The 15,066-nt window shown below is 40.3% G+C and overlaps 1 protein-coding gene across 2 annotated transcripts in view; it reads right to left on the bottom strand.

Moving 5' to 3' along the window:
* Positions 1 to 591: 591 nt before the first annotated feature.
* Tprg (transformation related protein 63 regulated) overlaps positions 592 to 15,066 on the bottom strand; it is a 136,772-nt gene continuing 122,297 nt past the window's right edge. Inside the window, exons 6-7 of one of the 2 annotated variants that reach the window (XM_006522581.2) lie at positions 11,260 to 11,413; positions 592 to 2,059 (exon numbers count right to left, since the gene is read on the bottom strand). In XM_006522581.2, coding sequence (XP_006522644.1) covers positions 1,865 to 2,059; positions 11,260 to 11,413 — 349 coding nt within the window. In that variant the 3' untranslated portion in view covers positions 592 to 1,864. The remainder of the gene's footprint in view (positions 2,060 to 11,259; positions 11,414 to 15,066) is intronic. The other variant, NM_175165.3, reaches the window with a different exon arrangement.

The following is a 15,066-nucleotide window of genomic DNA, read 5'->3' as shown; positions in this document are numbered from 1 at the left end:
CTCTCAAGGTCTCAATAGAAGTTCCTTGCCTTAGGGACTTAAACAACGTTTGCCATCGCAGGGTGAAGAAGTAGGTGTGACAAAGAGGGACAGAGGAAGGAACAAAATAGTAATGGAAGCAAAAAGAACAAAACAAGGCTGTTCAAGTTCCGGTTTTGAATGTGTGCACCAAACTGATAACCGACTGTACCTGAGTCTTTGATTCTGAGGAAGTAAGGTTTCTTAAAAGAGATACACTGAAGAATGGAATTAGCTATGACTTTCAACCTTAACATCAAGGTAAGCATTTCAACTTTGAGTCTCGGGGAGACAGGTAAAACAAAACAAAGCAATCAAACAAACAACAAACAGCAACAACAAAACCCTTCCTGTAAGAATGTTTATTCCAGAACTTGTGTCTCTAGCTGCATATGTATCAGAAGATGGCCTCTTGGTCATCATTGGGAGGAGAGGCCCTTGGTCTTGCGAAGATTATATGCCCCAGTACAGGGGAATGCCAGGGCCAGGAAGCGGGAGTGGGTGGGTTGGGGAGTAAGGCAGGGGAAGGGTATAGGGGACTTTCGGGATAGCATTTGAAATGTAAATGAAGAAAATATCTAATAAAAAAAGAATCTTTATAGTGATCCACTCAGAACTTCTATGATAAAGAAATGAAAGATTTAAAATTTTAAAAAGAAGGAAACTAAAAAAAAAAAAAAAAAATGACACAGTGCCCTGGGTTTTTCAAAGTTACAGCTAAGTCAAGACGACAGAAGACATGAAAGGGAATAGATGGGTAGGAAATGAACAAAGACAAATGTTTTAGAATTATGCCCTCAATCCAAGTCCTCTGAAATCCCAAACTCAACCACAGGGGGAGTCAGCCCGTGTCCCCAGCAGCCACATTGCTCTTGCCTTTTCTTTTTCCCAGGCTGACATTCCACAAAGGATTTCATTAGACGAGGGTATGTCATTGAAAAATACTTGCAAAACAAAGCTGCCAAAGAGAACTGACCAGCTGTAGAATGTTCTGATCAAATTGTGCTTTAGCAACTGACAGTAAGGTACATGACTAACTGAAAAAAGCCTTGGCGTGGGGAATCCTAATTAAGAGACCGTGGTAACAATGGAAGATTTGACCCAACACTATGAGTGAAGGAAGGAATTCAGGAAGGTGTGGTAATTTTTTTCCTTTTTCTCTTCAGTGCTAAGAATCAAATTCAAGACTTTGTGCAAGTTAGGCAAGCTCTATGCCAGTGACTTATACCTCTAGCCTTAGGAGAATGTATTTTAAACTTGGATACAATCATGCTATATAACATATCCATGGATTAGTATAACGGGATGCCTTTGGCATAGAGTTTAAACCAAACAAAACTGGAAAGTTTTGGGGCTGGATTATAAAATACACCACAGAGAAATCTGGATTTGGAAAATGCTGAGGGCAAGGGGGCGGGCGTTGGAAACACTGACCTAGGGATGACTTGCAGATACAAGGAAAAGCCTGAATCTTGGGATAAATATCTGAGAAGGATTGGATTGGAGTGCTCTCATAAACAGTAGCTAAAATAACAGAGCCAGTGGGAGCCTAATGAGAATAAAACAGGGTTTGGGAAATAAAAACAAAGATGAGGAAAGTATCTATAGATGTGAGGAAAGTTAACATTTTAGCAAATTGAAACGTAAATTGCATCATAGTTGGAAATTCAGTTTCTCTCATATGAGATCTAAATGGTCTACCAGTCTAATCAAGCTTTTAGATTTCCTAAAACACTTTTAAGTCAGTCCTTTAAATACTATCTGAAAATAACTACAATAACCCAAAAAGGTAGTGAATTTAAGCAAATTGGTTGTCTATAGATGATATATTTTATAACAAAGAGTCTCAAAAGCCAATACTCCCACGAGCAAGGGAATAGCCAAGTTTGTTGCGGTTTCCAATGAATGACATGAGCCCTGTGTAGGTCTCAATCAGTATAGGTTGGGTTAACACCACCAGTTCCTTTCCACTTCCAGATCCAGCAGAATTCTTGTGGGCATTCTCGATGGCTGGAACAAGCTTAGAGGTGAACTCAGACAACTGAAAACAAAAGGAGAAGCATGAAGTTAGTGACTCCAGGAAAGCTCAGGAATGTCCCTTCCCTCGTCAGTCCCCTGGTGGGTGATGTCCCAGCTGAGGTCAGCAAGTCTTCCTTTTGAACCATGAATGGCTTCTCAGAAAAGTTGGCATTGCTTGTGCTTGGCATTTAATATAATACTCAGCCAATGAAGCTTGCACATAGTAAAATTATCTGCCTTATTTATTTTTCATTATTCATAACTTGTACAACATTAAAGATTCAGCTTAATATTTGCCAGTAGTCTATTATAAATTAGATATTTGTTAGGCATCGCTGAATGTGAAAGCCAAATATGAACAACTGCTACCTTCAAAGTCAATTGAGTAGTCTACGAAATACACCAACTGTAGTAATGCAAAGGTCATTATTATAAGTAGGAAAAGAGACAGAAAATGCCTATGCACACAAAAGAGGAAACACCATGAACAGTTAGAGGATATGAGGAATGATGGCAAAAGGAGACCCCAAGGCAGTCCTGAGAGATTAGCAATATTCCCATGGGTAGAAGTGAAGCTCAGCAAGTTAGACAGGGCCTACAGATGGGCACTGTGTCTTCCAGCTCAGCCTCCTTCCTGCCATGTGGAATCACTCATGCCTCTTACTACTACAAAGGCACAGACAGAGAACACATTGAATCTCAGAATTGCAAACCATATTCCTTAAGCACAATACTTGAGCAACAATGTGTAAATTTTGTTATTGATTTTCTTATTTTTGAGAACTACGTATATGAATACTACAGCAACATCACTCCTGTCCCCCCATAGCCCACAAAGTCCCCACATGCTTCCTCTTCCTTCCATAATTCATGACCTCATCTTCTTTATTATTGTTACACAAGGTACAGATATATGTACATATATGTACACATATACCATATAATATATTTTATATATATATATATATCCATATGTATGGAGAGAGAGAGCATTTAGTGGTGTTCTGGGCTTACCATCTGGCATTGGACAACCTATGTGGGAGCTTGTCCCTGGAGGAAAACAATTCTCCCCTCTCTCTGCTACCATTGAGCACTAGTGCCAGTAGGGACAGGACCTTTGAAGTTTCATCCTATCCATAATGATCTCATTATGCACGTCTTGTTATGGATACCTTTTTCTTGAAAATTCAGGCATTCGTTATTTCCTATCATGTCAAAAAAGACACTATCTAGAAGCAGGCATCTTCTAGCTCTTACAGTCTTTCTACTTCTCTTCCCTCTTCCTCAATGCTCCATGAACCTTAGTTGTATGGTTGTGCTACAGATATATAAACTGGGGCTGAGCATTCAAGGGACACTTATTCTCTTCATTTTGATCAGTTGTGAATCTATGTAAAAGTCCCCATCTGATCCAAAAAGAAGGTTTGATGAGAAATGAGAACTACACTTACTGTGGCTATATGAGTTAGTACTTAAAATATAGTTACAAACAATTCTTCTGAAAATCAGAAAGGCACTATTATTAGCAATGTTAGTGTAATAGGTAACTGCACTGGAGACAAGAGTTGTAAAAGAAAGGAAGGAAGGAAAGAAGGAAGGAAGGAAGGAAGGAAGGAAGGAAGGGAGGAAGGGAGGAAGGGAGGAAGGGAGGAAGGGAGGAAGGGAGGAAGGGAGGAAGGGAGGGAGGGAGGGAGGGAGGGAGGGAGGGAGGGAGGGAGGGAGGGAGGGAGGGAGGGAGGGAGGAAGGGAGGGAGGGAGGGAGGGAGGGAGGGAGGGAGGGAGGGAGGGAGGGAGGGAGGGAGGGAGGGAGGGAGGGAGGGAGGAACGGAGGGAGGGAGGGAGGGAGGGAGGGAGGAAGGAAGGAAGGAAGGAAGGAAGGAAGAAAGGAAGGAAGGAAGGAAGGAAGGAAGGAAGGAAGGAAAGATAAGCAGATAACCTGCTTCAATCTCTTCATTCAAACCAATGTAATATTTTTATTCTTTTCATTAAGCTTAGTTTAAAGTCATATTTTACTTTAAAAGGAAAATTATTAATTAAAAAAAAACACTGAACTTCTATGTAACTTGTACAACTCATAATTCAATCCACACCATTTTGTGCTTTCCATTTTCCTTCCATGTTTGAAAACCACGTCCAAGCCTCCCACTTCTGTAATGCCTCCTGCATACCCAATTTAAAACATTGGTTTTCTTTTGGGACTGAAGAGATGGCTCAGCACTTTGGAGCATTTGCTGCTCTGGCAAAGTACCTGGGTTCAGAGCCACATGGTGGCTTACAACCATCTGTAGCTCCAGTTGCATAGAATCTGACACCCTCTTCTGGTATCCAATAGCACTGTGATATACAGAGATGGAGGTAAATAACTAATACACATAAAATAAAGTAAATAATTAATATTAATTATAATAGTACTATTTCTTCTGTTGCATTTCATTGATATCTCCACTCAAATATATTAACTGGTTTTCCAAGCATAGCTGCAAGTGTGGCCTTTACATAGTAAGCCATTGTGAGGCTACTACAATTTGGAGATCAAATATATTTTTACTATGGGGTAGAATCTTTTTTACAGTTTAAGTATACAGAATACTCTGTAATAGCTCTCCCTCAGACACCTGGAGCATTGCTAGGTACACAAGAAGTCTCTACTCATTAGAACTTCCACTCCCAACCTATAGATTCATCCTAAACACCTCCAGGCCTTCCTTCTGAAAACACACACACACACACACACACACTTGAAATTTCATATAAAATTACTTAATCCCTATCTAAGAAATTTTCATATAGCTTTATTATTTGTAGCTTTTGGCCATGTTTCCTTTGCTTAAAAATGCATTATCTTGCCTTATCTCTAGAATTTTGGAAAAACCAAAAGAAATCCTGTATATCATTAAATATTCTTTAGTGGTAAGGATGTCACTAAATATCCCTTAGTGACCAAAGTCCCTTCCCATTAAGATGTAGATTAATGCATGCCTGCAATCCCAATACTAATGACAAGAGGATGAAGAGTTCAATGCTAGCCTGGACTATGTGGCAAGACCATATCTCATTAAAAACAGACTCAGTGGACTACAGAATATACAGCTTCACAATATATGTAGCCCTAAGTACTGGGATTAGAAAGATCCTAATCTATAAACAAGGTGCCTAAAAATGAGTATAATGATACCATCAAATTCATAGGTAAAATGAGAAAGAGAATCACATACATACATATATACACACACAGAGAGAGAGAGAACCTATGTGCTCACAAGTAGTAGTAGGGGCAGGAGAGTACAATGGGATAAGGCTGGGATTCAGAATCATTGCAAAAAACATTAAGAAGTTTGTTTCTTACAAACAATACATATCTCTTTTATCACCATCATCATCATCACCATCTAAAATTCACAGTCTCCTAAAAGGTACAACAATTCATCTCAACATTTCCATCTGCCAAGACCACCTGACTGATCATAATGCCTTCTTAGAGATCAGTGTTTGTCCGACTAGATTCCTCAGCTCTCACATTCAAGCTCGTTTCTTGTGGATCCCCTGTGGTCTCAGAATCTAAATGCTGGAGAGAAAATATTGACACTACTTCATACTCAACACACTGCATTTCATTAGATACACTTCATTCCCAGCCACGTCTGGAACACTCTCAAAGGAGGGAGGCATGCTTACAGAGACAAGCTGCTCCTTAAAGGAGTGGCAGACAAAAGGCCACGTCCCCAGGCTGGCTCTTGAGCATTTCAAGCACCTGAGCTCAATCTCTGTGACAGGAACGCTGTGTCATCTGATATGAATGCCACCAGCCACATACTTTTGTCTAAAAGCTTTTATACTCCCACCTCTGTCTCCCGCTTTTATTTCTGTCTCAAAAACAGAGGGTCAAGTTTTAACAACTCCAGTTACAGAGGGGCTGTGTGAGGGTTGAAGTGAAGCACACCAGCGTTCGTGCAGGAGGAGGAGGTACAGTATTTTTGACTTTACAGCAATTATTTACCAGCTGAGTGCCTGGGCCCCTGGTTGCTTCAGGTGGTGTCTGCCAGCAGCTCCCGCCTAGAATCTCAGTTTTCTTTATTACGGCCATCACTTACTTCCTGTTTATACTGGGCAAAGAGACCAGGTTTCACGCCTGCAGGCCCACATTCCTGAGTTCAGGAGGTTTTCCAAGCCTTCCGGCAATAAGTTTTCAACCTTTCTCTGTAGAGAAGGAGGCACTCCTGGATGAAAAGCAAATTGTCCAGGACTGAAGATGTGAAACCACTTGGCAAGTTCCAGTGCTGACCAAAATGCATGGTGTATGCACATCTTACCTGGAATTACCAATTGCTTTGCATGGATCCTGTGACTCTGGGTAACTCAGTGTAGAGCAAGAACTAAGAGAATGGCACAAGTTTCTTTTCTACATGTTTCCACTCATTCTGACCTACATTCTCATCCTAACCACCTCAACTCTATGCTCCGAAGACCACACACACACACACACACACACACACACTTTAAATTTCTGATAAAATGAGTTAGTCATCATCCAAGAAGATGTCACATGACTTTGTAATTTGTAGCTTTTGGCCATGGTTCCTTTACTTAAAATGTCTTAACTCACCTAATTTGATGCTTAAATCACTCTTACCTTGAATTTTACATAAAATGTCATCATTTTTGCCAATTTTCAGACATAACTGTCCCCTCTTCTGAGATCCCATGATACCCTGCAATTCCCTCTATTAACAGTCTTATGAGCAAACATTACATAAAATTTGTGAATAACCTTTTTTGAAAGCCACCCCACTTCATGCCACAAATGTCTTCAGGGTGAACTCTATTGAATGATCCTTAGGATTCCAGGTTCCTACCATGCTGTCATTTTGTTGGGCTCAACATCAGGAAGAGCCAATCACAATTTGCTGAATTCATGTGAAAGGACAAGTGGCTAAAGTTAAATGTGATTACAAAACGACGAACTCTATTTCAATATTTCCTGGAAAAGATGGGTGAACAGTCCAGGAAAGAGAAAAGACATTTTGGATGGGGACAACAGGAAGGGGAATAAGACTTGAAATGTGCTAAATTAAATAACCAATAATTTAAAAGAGAGAGAGAGAAAGTGACTGTTCAATATTTCGTGAATTTCTGCAGAGGATCTGTGATCCATTCAAGGTGTCCATGAGCTTCAGTCTGGGTCACTAGTGCTTCTCCAGTGGTGTAAGCCACAAAGTTGGGCAACTCAGCAAAGCAAGGGTTAAAGAAGAAAACCAAAGCAATGTCTTCTAAACATAAAGTGGGACAAACAGATTGAGCCCTTGGGGCAAGATGAAGATATATAAGTCTACAAGGGCATGTCGACATGTCGGTGCACACAAATTCTCCCTTCCTTGGTTTCAGTTTCCCTGCTTGGTTAAACTCCTTCATCACCTGTGTCTGTCTATCTGTCTTTCTGTTTCTCTTTCTCTTTTTCTCTCTCTCTTGCTCTCATGAGAAGTTACATCTCATTTTAGAAACAAGATTAGGTGGCAATGGCTAGTGATATGTATAAACTTGAATTTGACCACCTATGTGTATTAATACTTCCCGGTCAAGTCCCTTCCAAAGCAACTACCCAGTAACTCAACCTTGATGTCATTCTATCTGAACTAAATTATCTCTCTTCAGTTTAACATTCTCTATAGCAGTTCAGACCTAAACTTCTCCCTGCCTTATTATTCTACCAATACTTCGAGCATAGCAGCTCATAAGCTAAACTAACCCCTCTCACTCATGATTATCTCCACTCAAAGTTAGTGTAGCCACCATCTAACAGCCCAGTAACTGCCTCATCATAACCTCTCTACCACTTTCTATATCATATCAGTCAGGTGGTTTTTATTAACTACCTGCTGATTAATTCAAATTTTTCTCACTCTATACTATTACTCCAAACTTCATCAGGCTCTTATTTCTACTATCTAAGTCATTATATATCCCTATCAGAGGAATCTGTCAGATTATACACCAGCTAAACTACTGTTTCTCTGGGGACTTTATGCACACACACCTTTATTTACCTCCAGTCTTTTTCACTGGAATCAAACTTCTGTTTCAGTCCATTGATTTCCACATTTAAATCTCTGCCTATTTACCTGCCTCTTCTGTTAAATACTTAAACATCCATATGGTTCAAATATTATCTCATTTATATCTGTATACTTAGCAACAATTCTACCTGTATTCTGCAAATGCTAGAAAATATTCAGTGAACAAAGAGATTATAAGTGAAGTGCTCTGAGAAAGGATGAGTTTGAATACATCTTTATTAATAGGTTGTTTCATTAGCTTGCAAGTTATTTGAACATTTTGATGACGTGTAACAACTTCAAAATTTCTCATCCCTGTGTGTGACACAGCATTTGTGAAATTGAGGTGAATTGCTTCCTGAGTTTGACTTAGCATTTCTCCCTTTTTCTCTTCTTCTTATTTTATTAATAAGAGGAATTGGAAAAAAGTCTTAGTCCCTTAAAAATCCCATGTTACATGAAAATATTCACATAAGCACTACTCAAGATTCAAGAAGCCCTCTTCAAATCTCCTCTCCCCCATTTGTTTAGCAGAGCCTTACTCAAACTCAATCCTGGAAAAAGCCATGATTACATATAATGTTATGACATACAAACCAACAACAACAAATAAACTGAGACTCAGGAACCTAGATCAAAGACTTAACATCTCACATCCCATATGGAGATCATTTACTTTCCCAGAGGGCTTCAGTTGGAAGGATCTTTGAGTAAGAATTGGCTTTAGCAAATAAAAGTCCCAGGCTGATGCCAGAAAGGAAAAGAAAAAAAAAAAAAGAACTTGAATATGGATGGACTAATAGTTTAAAAAGAAATGATTGTGCAATGATCTCCCTGACCATGCTCTAAACTTGTTCCTCCAGACTGTATCCTACATAATGCCCCCTTGGTCATTGTCCACTCTTATCCCTTGAAGAAACCGCCTATGCTGCTCTGTAAGGAATTTTTGCCTATCTTTTATATACTCACATAAAGAAAAGGGAATACATTTAACAGAGCCATAAGCCATATAGTAGTATGATTGACTAAAAACCAGCCAAACAACTAATATTAATAATGTTCATATAGCCATGCATATGCTTCACATGCACACATGCACACACACACACAAACATGCACATGCATGTACATACATAAGTACACACACACAAACACACACACAAAACTCTAGAACAAGGTTCTAATCCCCCAGCTACATTCATGAATGCTTAGGCAATGATTCAAACTCCCTTTTATATTTTACCTTTCATGTTCTTTGAAAAATTATTTGATTTCATCTGTATGTAGCAGGCTAAAACAAAGTATTACCAGGGCATCTCATTTCTCTGTAGCTCATAGAACATACTCCTTAAACATTCATTTTAAACTTCTTCCAGCTAAGGACATTCAGAATTAAGTACCTACTGCATCGAGTCCAAGGAATAAGAGAAGACTTGTCCCAGGGAGTGACACACTTAAAAACTAAATCACTTGGTATTTATATTGGCTAGTAAGAAAATTCAGCTATTAATTCAAAAATACATATCATTCTCATGATTACATAAAATTTTTCTTTAAAATGAAAGGACAGTCCCTTCAGAAAATTCATCATTATGCTTTTTAGTCTGGATTAATAAGCTTCTTAATAAATGTCTCTTCCATCACGACTCATAATAACATCGAAAACTAGAAGTTTGGGCAGGGTCTGAACTGGAGAGGATGAGGTTATGATGGGAGCATGTGTTTCTCAAAAGGACTTTCTGAAGAAAGTGTGATCTGGTATCCTGAAGTTAGGCACTTTAGTCGGAAACTCTCCCTCACCTCTTGACTCCTTCAGCAAGTCTGCTCTGAGAGCAAGCTGGGCAGGAGTGGGGGTACTCTTTGGGGTGGGAGGGGGAGTGGAAGCTGCATGGTTCTGATCTTGGTTTTCACTTTGTTTTGTAAGGAGTAAAGAGTCAACCTGGGAGCTGATGTTGATGCTTTGCCTGTGGGATTTTGAAACTGATATCACATGAAATCCAGCAACACGATCCCTGAACTAATCCAGTATGGGCAGCAGCTAGAGCCAGGGTCAGCCCTGAAACCATGAACCTCTAAGGACTCCTGCATGAGTCCCAAGAGGACCACTAATTTTCCCTGGAAACAGAAAGCATTGAAGCCAATTTCTCTCTGTATTAGTGGGAACTAAGATCCCATCTAGCTTCTAATCACAGATGTTGTGCCTCAAAGGCTCTTACAGTAAGGTACTTACCAATTTATTTATTTACACAGCACTAACTGACTTGAATAAATGTGTAAATTAATGAAAAAATGCTAATGTGCCATCGACAAGACTTACCAACAACCAAATTTTGAATTTATACTAAAGGAGTTATAATATTTTAAAGAAATGACAGGCATAAAGGTAAACATTAAAAAAGGACAGAAAAAAAAGACAAATTATCCATCTATATGTACACACTCATATGTGTATTTGGTCTTGTGAAAATAGCTTGATTTTTCACTGAACCTTTAACGCCAGCTGTTTTACTTTCTAACTGTATAAAGTGTCCCTGAATTTAAGTCATCTGGAAACAATGAGAGAATAGTCCGAGGAATTGCCCCTGACACTGAAGACCTCAGAATCTGAGAGAATGACTCTTAAAGGCATAGCAAGAAGCACAGCTACGCTGAGTTCTATGGAGCACCTAAGCATGCTATTTGTTTGAGTGGGTACCAGTCCAGTGAGATCAGCAGGAAGGGTAGAGTCTACCACATCCCCTCTAGACCTGAGACCACCACAACCATCCCATGGAAAGCAATGACCTCCTGTGGTATGACCACAGAGCCAGTATGACATCATACTTCACACTACTCCATATTTCTTCCCAGAATATGCCAATTACAATGTACCCATATAGAGAAAAATCACTTTCACCCTCTTGCAATAAATACAGTCAAACCAAACATAAGTACTGTAATTTTTAATAATATTCTATTAAAAGAAGACACCAAGGGGGAAGGGGCACATTATGGTCACGTAACTATAATACATAAATGGTTTCTATGAAACAGTTGTACTCTTTACATGTCTAAAGAGACAGTAAGCTTTTATCTGACCTTCAGGTTGCAGCTGAACAATTTTAAGACATATTATGTTCTAGAAGCATACAACTTTGCCAACAGAGTTAGCATGTGACAAGGTCCCACCTACCTTGCAGATCTCAAGGAACTTCTCACTGGTCTGTTTCATAGGATGCTCTGTGAAGGTGGCATAGGGAACTTCAGTGGACCACGGGTTCCAACGAGACAGTAGAGACCACCCCTCGGTGCTCCCCCAGAAAATCCTTAGGCCATCTCCTGGTCTCCTAGAGGGAGGAGACTTTTATTAGATTGAAGATATCTCTTAGATAAATCAGCAAGAGGAACATGGCAATGGACTGTGACCCTCCACTTAGTCTAGTTCTCCTGAGTTAAGTGATTTACCTCAAACCAAAACTACTAAGAAATGTCGGAGGTAAAAGGATGGACTTGCTTTCAAGCTGGGTAGGTACAAAAGACTGTAGAGAATCCACATGGAAATGCGAGCCTCACTCTGGGGTCAGTAGCCATAGCTGGGACTAGAGATACCGGCCTCATGCTGATGCTGTGATGAAAGAAAGTGAGGAGGAAGTGTCAAACAATCGGAAATGGAAAGTTTATGTGCATTGGTGTTTTGTCTGTATGTATGTGTGAGGGTGTTGGTTCCTCTGAAACTGGAGTTACAGACAGTTGTGAACTACGATGTGCATGCTGAGAATAGAACCCTGGTCCTCTGAAAGAGTAGCTAGTGCTCTTAACCACTGAGACATCCCCCCCCCCCCCAGTCCCCAGAACCAATCAGCTAAACACGGTAGTAAGCAAAAGAAAGAACGGATGAGAAAGAACATAAGATCTGCCAAATGAATGGTAGGAAATCTATGACCTTCTATGATTTGAGTGAGAAGAGGACAATTCAAAGTCTTCATTTTCCTAAGTCAGTGACTCCTCCCTCTCCTACATCTCCTGGTCCTCTGCTCCCTGCACAAAGTCTACCTGATAGAGCTTCAGCAAAGGTCACACCAATAGATTCTGCCTGCTTCCATCACTAACCTCATCCTGATTTCTGGGGTGCAGAAGAAAGTCATTTTCTGATATAACCTAGTCATCGTTGAATCCAAATGCAAAGCAGGGGAAATTCAAACAGGAATAGGAGGCAGTAAGTGATGGCAGAGGAAGTGTGGGTACACGAAGAAGAACTCTCATGTCCTTAGCATCTTCTTGATGCGCCCATCAGAATTTAGGATTTGTGGTTTCAGCTTGCTCAAGATGCAGAGAGGTGCCTGGAGGTACATTAAGCCAAGTTCAGGTGCCCTGCATGCACCAAGCTTTAGAACCACGGTGGCTATAATTCTCAGCAACCCCTCCAAGCATCCCACACCACTCATTTCTTCTAGAAATTCAATCCTGGGATTTTGAGATTGAAAAACCAGAGCTCAATTGTGGTGGCTTCACAAAGCCGTCACTTCCTGTATTAAGGAAGAATTCCTTCGGGAATATCAAGTGTTTGCTGAATCTACACGGAGGTGAGCACAAACAGTCTCTTGCACATACTCACACAGACCCACCCTCTCAATGACTGATCTCAAGCTGTGTCTTACAAAAGGAAAGAAAGAAAGGAACCTGGCACAGCTCTCTGCCCAGTTCTCAGGTATTTGGTGGTTGTATTTGAAAGCTGAAACTCAACATTTTTTTGTATGTAATCCTTTGTCCAAAAAAATATAAGAGGAAAAAAAGAAGAAGGAAGGAAGGAAGGAAGGAAGGAAGGAAGGAAGGAAGGAAGGAAGGAAGGGGAAGGGAAGGGAAGGGAAGGGAAGGAAGGAAGGAAGGAAGGAAGGAAGGAAGGAAGGAAGGAAGGGAAGGGAAGGGAAGGGAAGGAAGGAAGGGAAGGGAAGGGAAGGGAAGGGGAAAGGGAAAGGGAAAGGGAAAGGGAAAGGGAAAGGGAAAGGGAAAGGGAAAGGGAAAGGGAAAGGGAAAGGGAAAGGGAAAGGGAAAGGGAAAGGGAAAGGGAAAGGGAAAGGGAAAGGGAAAGGGAAAGGGAAAGGGAAAGGGAAAGGGAAAGGGGAAGGGGAAGGGGAAGGGGAAGGGGAAGGGGAAGGGGAAGGGGAAGGGGAAGGGGAAGGGGAAGGGGAAGGGGAAGGGGAAGGGGAAGGAAAGGAAAGGAAAGGGAAGGAAGGAAGGAAAGGGAAGGGAAGGGAAGGGAAGGAAGGAAGGAAGGAAGGAAGGAAGGAAGGAAGGAAGGAAGAAAAGAAAGGTCCGAAGCAAGCCCCTGACCTTCCCTTTCCAGCCTGCCTTCTCAGATTCTGTATTGACTCTGGTTAAACCCTGGGTTTTTCTCATTTTTTTTCCTGCCCAGGCAATAAATCTCAAGCTTTATGAATACGTGCTTGCTGGTTTATGGAGCATTCTGGCTTGATCCAATTAAAACAACTTGTGCAATAGAATTATTTACTGCTTCATATGTCAATTTAGGTACCAAGTACAATGTTGTTTATCCAAAAGGGATGAATAATATCTATCAAGATAGCTCCCCTAATAAGTCCACTTTGTCTTTTATTCAAGGAAGCCTTAAATGAAAGTCAAGCCTAAAATTCAAAAAGGATAATAAGTTAAATATCTTATCATTTTGACCATGGTCATAACCTTTCCCAGAATACTGGGAAGAAAATATAAAATTAAGTATCCCCTCCAATGGTAACATTTAAAGTGAGGCTTGCCCGATCCCAGATCTGGGAGGAGTGGGAAAGCATTGTGATGGGGGTGCATTGTATGATATTTCCAAATAATTAATAAAAATATTATGTTGAGGGGAAATGTCTGTGGTCTCCTTCTCTTCTGTGTAACATTTTTAGGACAAGTATGGTGACTATTCACACATTTATGCTCAGAAATATTTAATGCAACAGTAACTTATGTTCATAAAAGAAAAATGCAAGTTAATAACATAGAGAGTGAAGCACAACAAGGCATCAGTGGTCTCCGTCAGTCAGGATTTTGACTCTTAATACAGGAGGGTTATGGACAGGTCAGGTTTCCCTTTCTGAATCTTTTTTTGAGTTGGAAGTTGACTTACTTCTGCTTCTGAACCTTCTGAATATGTTTGTACATACAGTAAAAATTATATGACCTCCATGACCATTCTTTAGTCTTTTAGTGTCTGTGACATTTAGTTATGTCAGGAACTAGGAGAAATATAGATGCCTGATTATGACACACGTATCAGGTAGCTCCTAGACAGCGGGAACTGCAGATCCAAGGACTCTGACACCCTCCTCCATCACCCCTTTCCCTACTCCACACACATGTTTACCTGCACACAGATGTATGCATACATAAATAATAAAATCTTTATTAAAAAAGAATACATGAAAAAAAGATTTGCATGCTGTATGACATTATCCAATGAATACATATTCAAAACTCGATACATACTTTATATTTTTATTTTACTTAATATAGACAGTAATGTGTTTTGAACAAACTCGAGAGACCTAGGTGTAATTATAGGAAACAAAGAACAGACTAAACCAGGTCATCAAGTCACGAACTGCTAGCGAATCGGCACAAACAGGAAGAGGAAAGCTGCAGCATCCAGGAAGTCTCAGAGGTTTTCTACTTCTCAGAGTCATCGATCCCTTTCTTCCACATGACCCTGCCCCTAGAATACTTCCTATGTGCTCTGGCTGCTTTCCAAGTCCTGGTCTAGTCCAGTGGTTCTCAACCTTCCCAATGCTGCGACCCTTTAATACAGTTCTTCATGCTGTGGTGACCCTGCCAACCATAAAGTTAGTTTTCTCGTTGTTACTTCATAATTGTAATTTTCTCTTACTGTTATGAGTTGTAATGTAAATGTCTGATACTCAGGATATCTGATAGAGGACCCCTGTAAAAGGGTCAGAACCCACTGACTGAGAACTGCTGGCTTAGTGTCTATGATTCCCTG

This window comes from Mus musculus, chromosome 16 (assembly GCF_000001635.26).
Source record: "Mus musculus strain C57BL/6J chromosome 16, GRCm38.p6 C57BL/6J".
Taxonomy (NCBI): Eukaryota; Metazoa; Chordata; class Mammalia; order Rodentia; family Muridae; genus Mus; species Mus musculus.
This window is presented reverse-complemented; position numbering and strand designations above follow the sequence as displayed.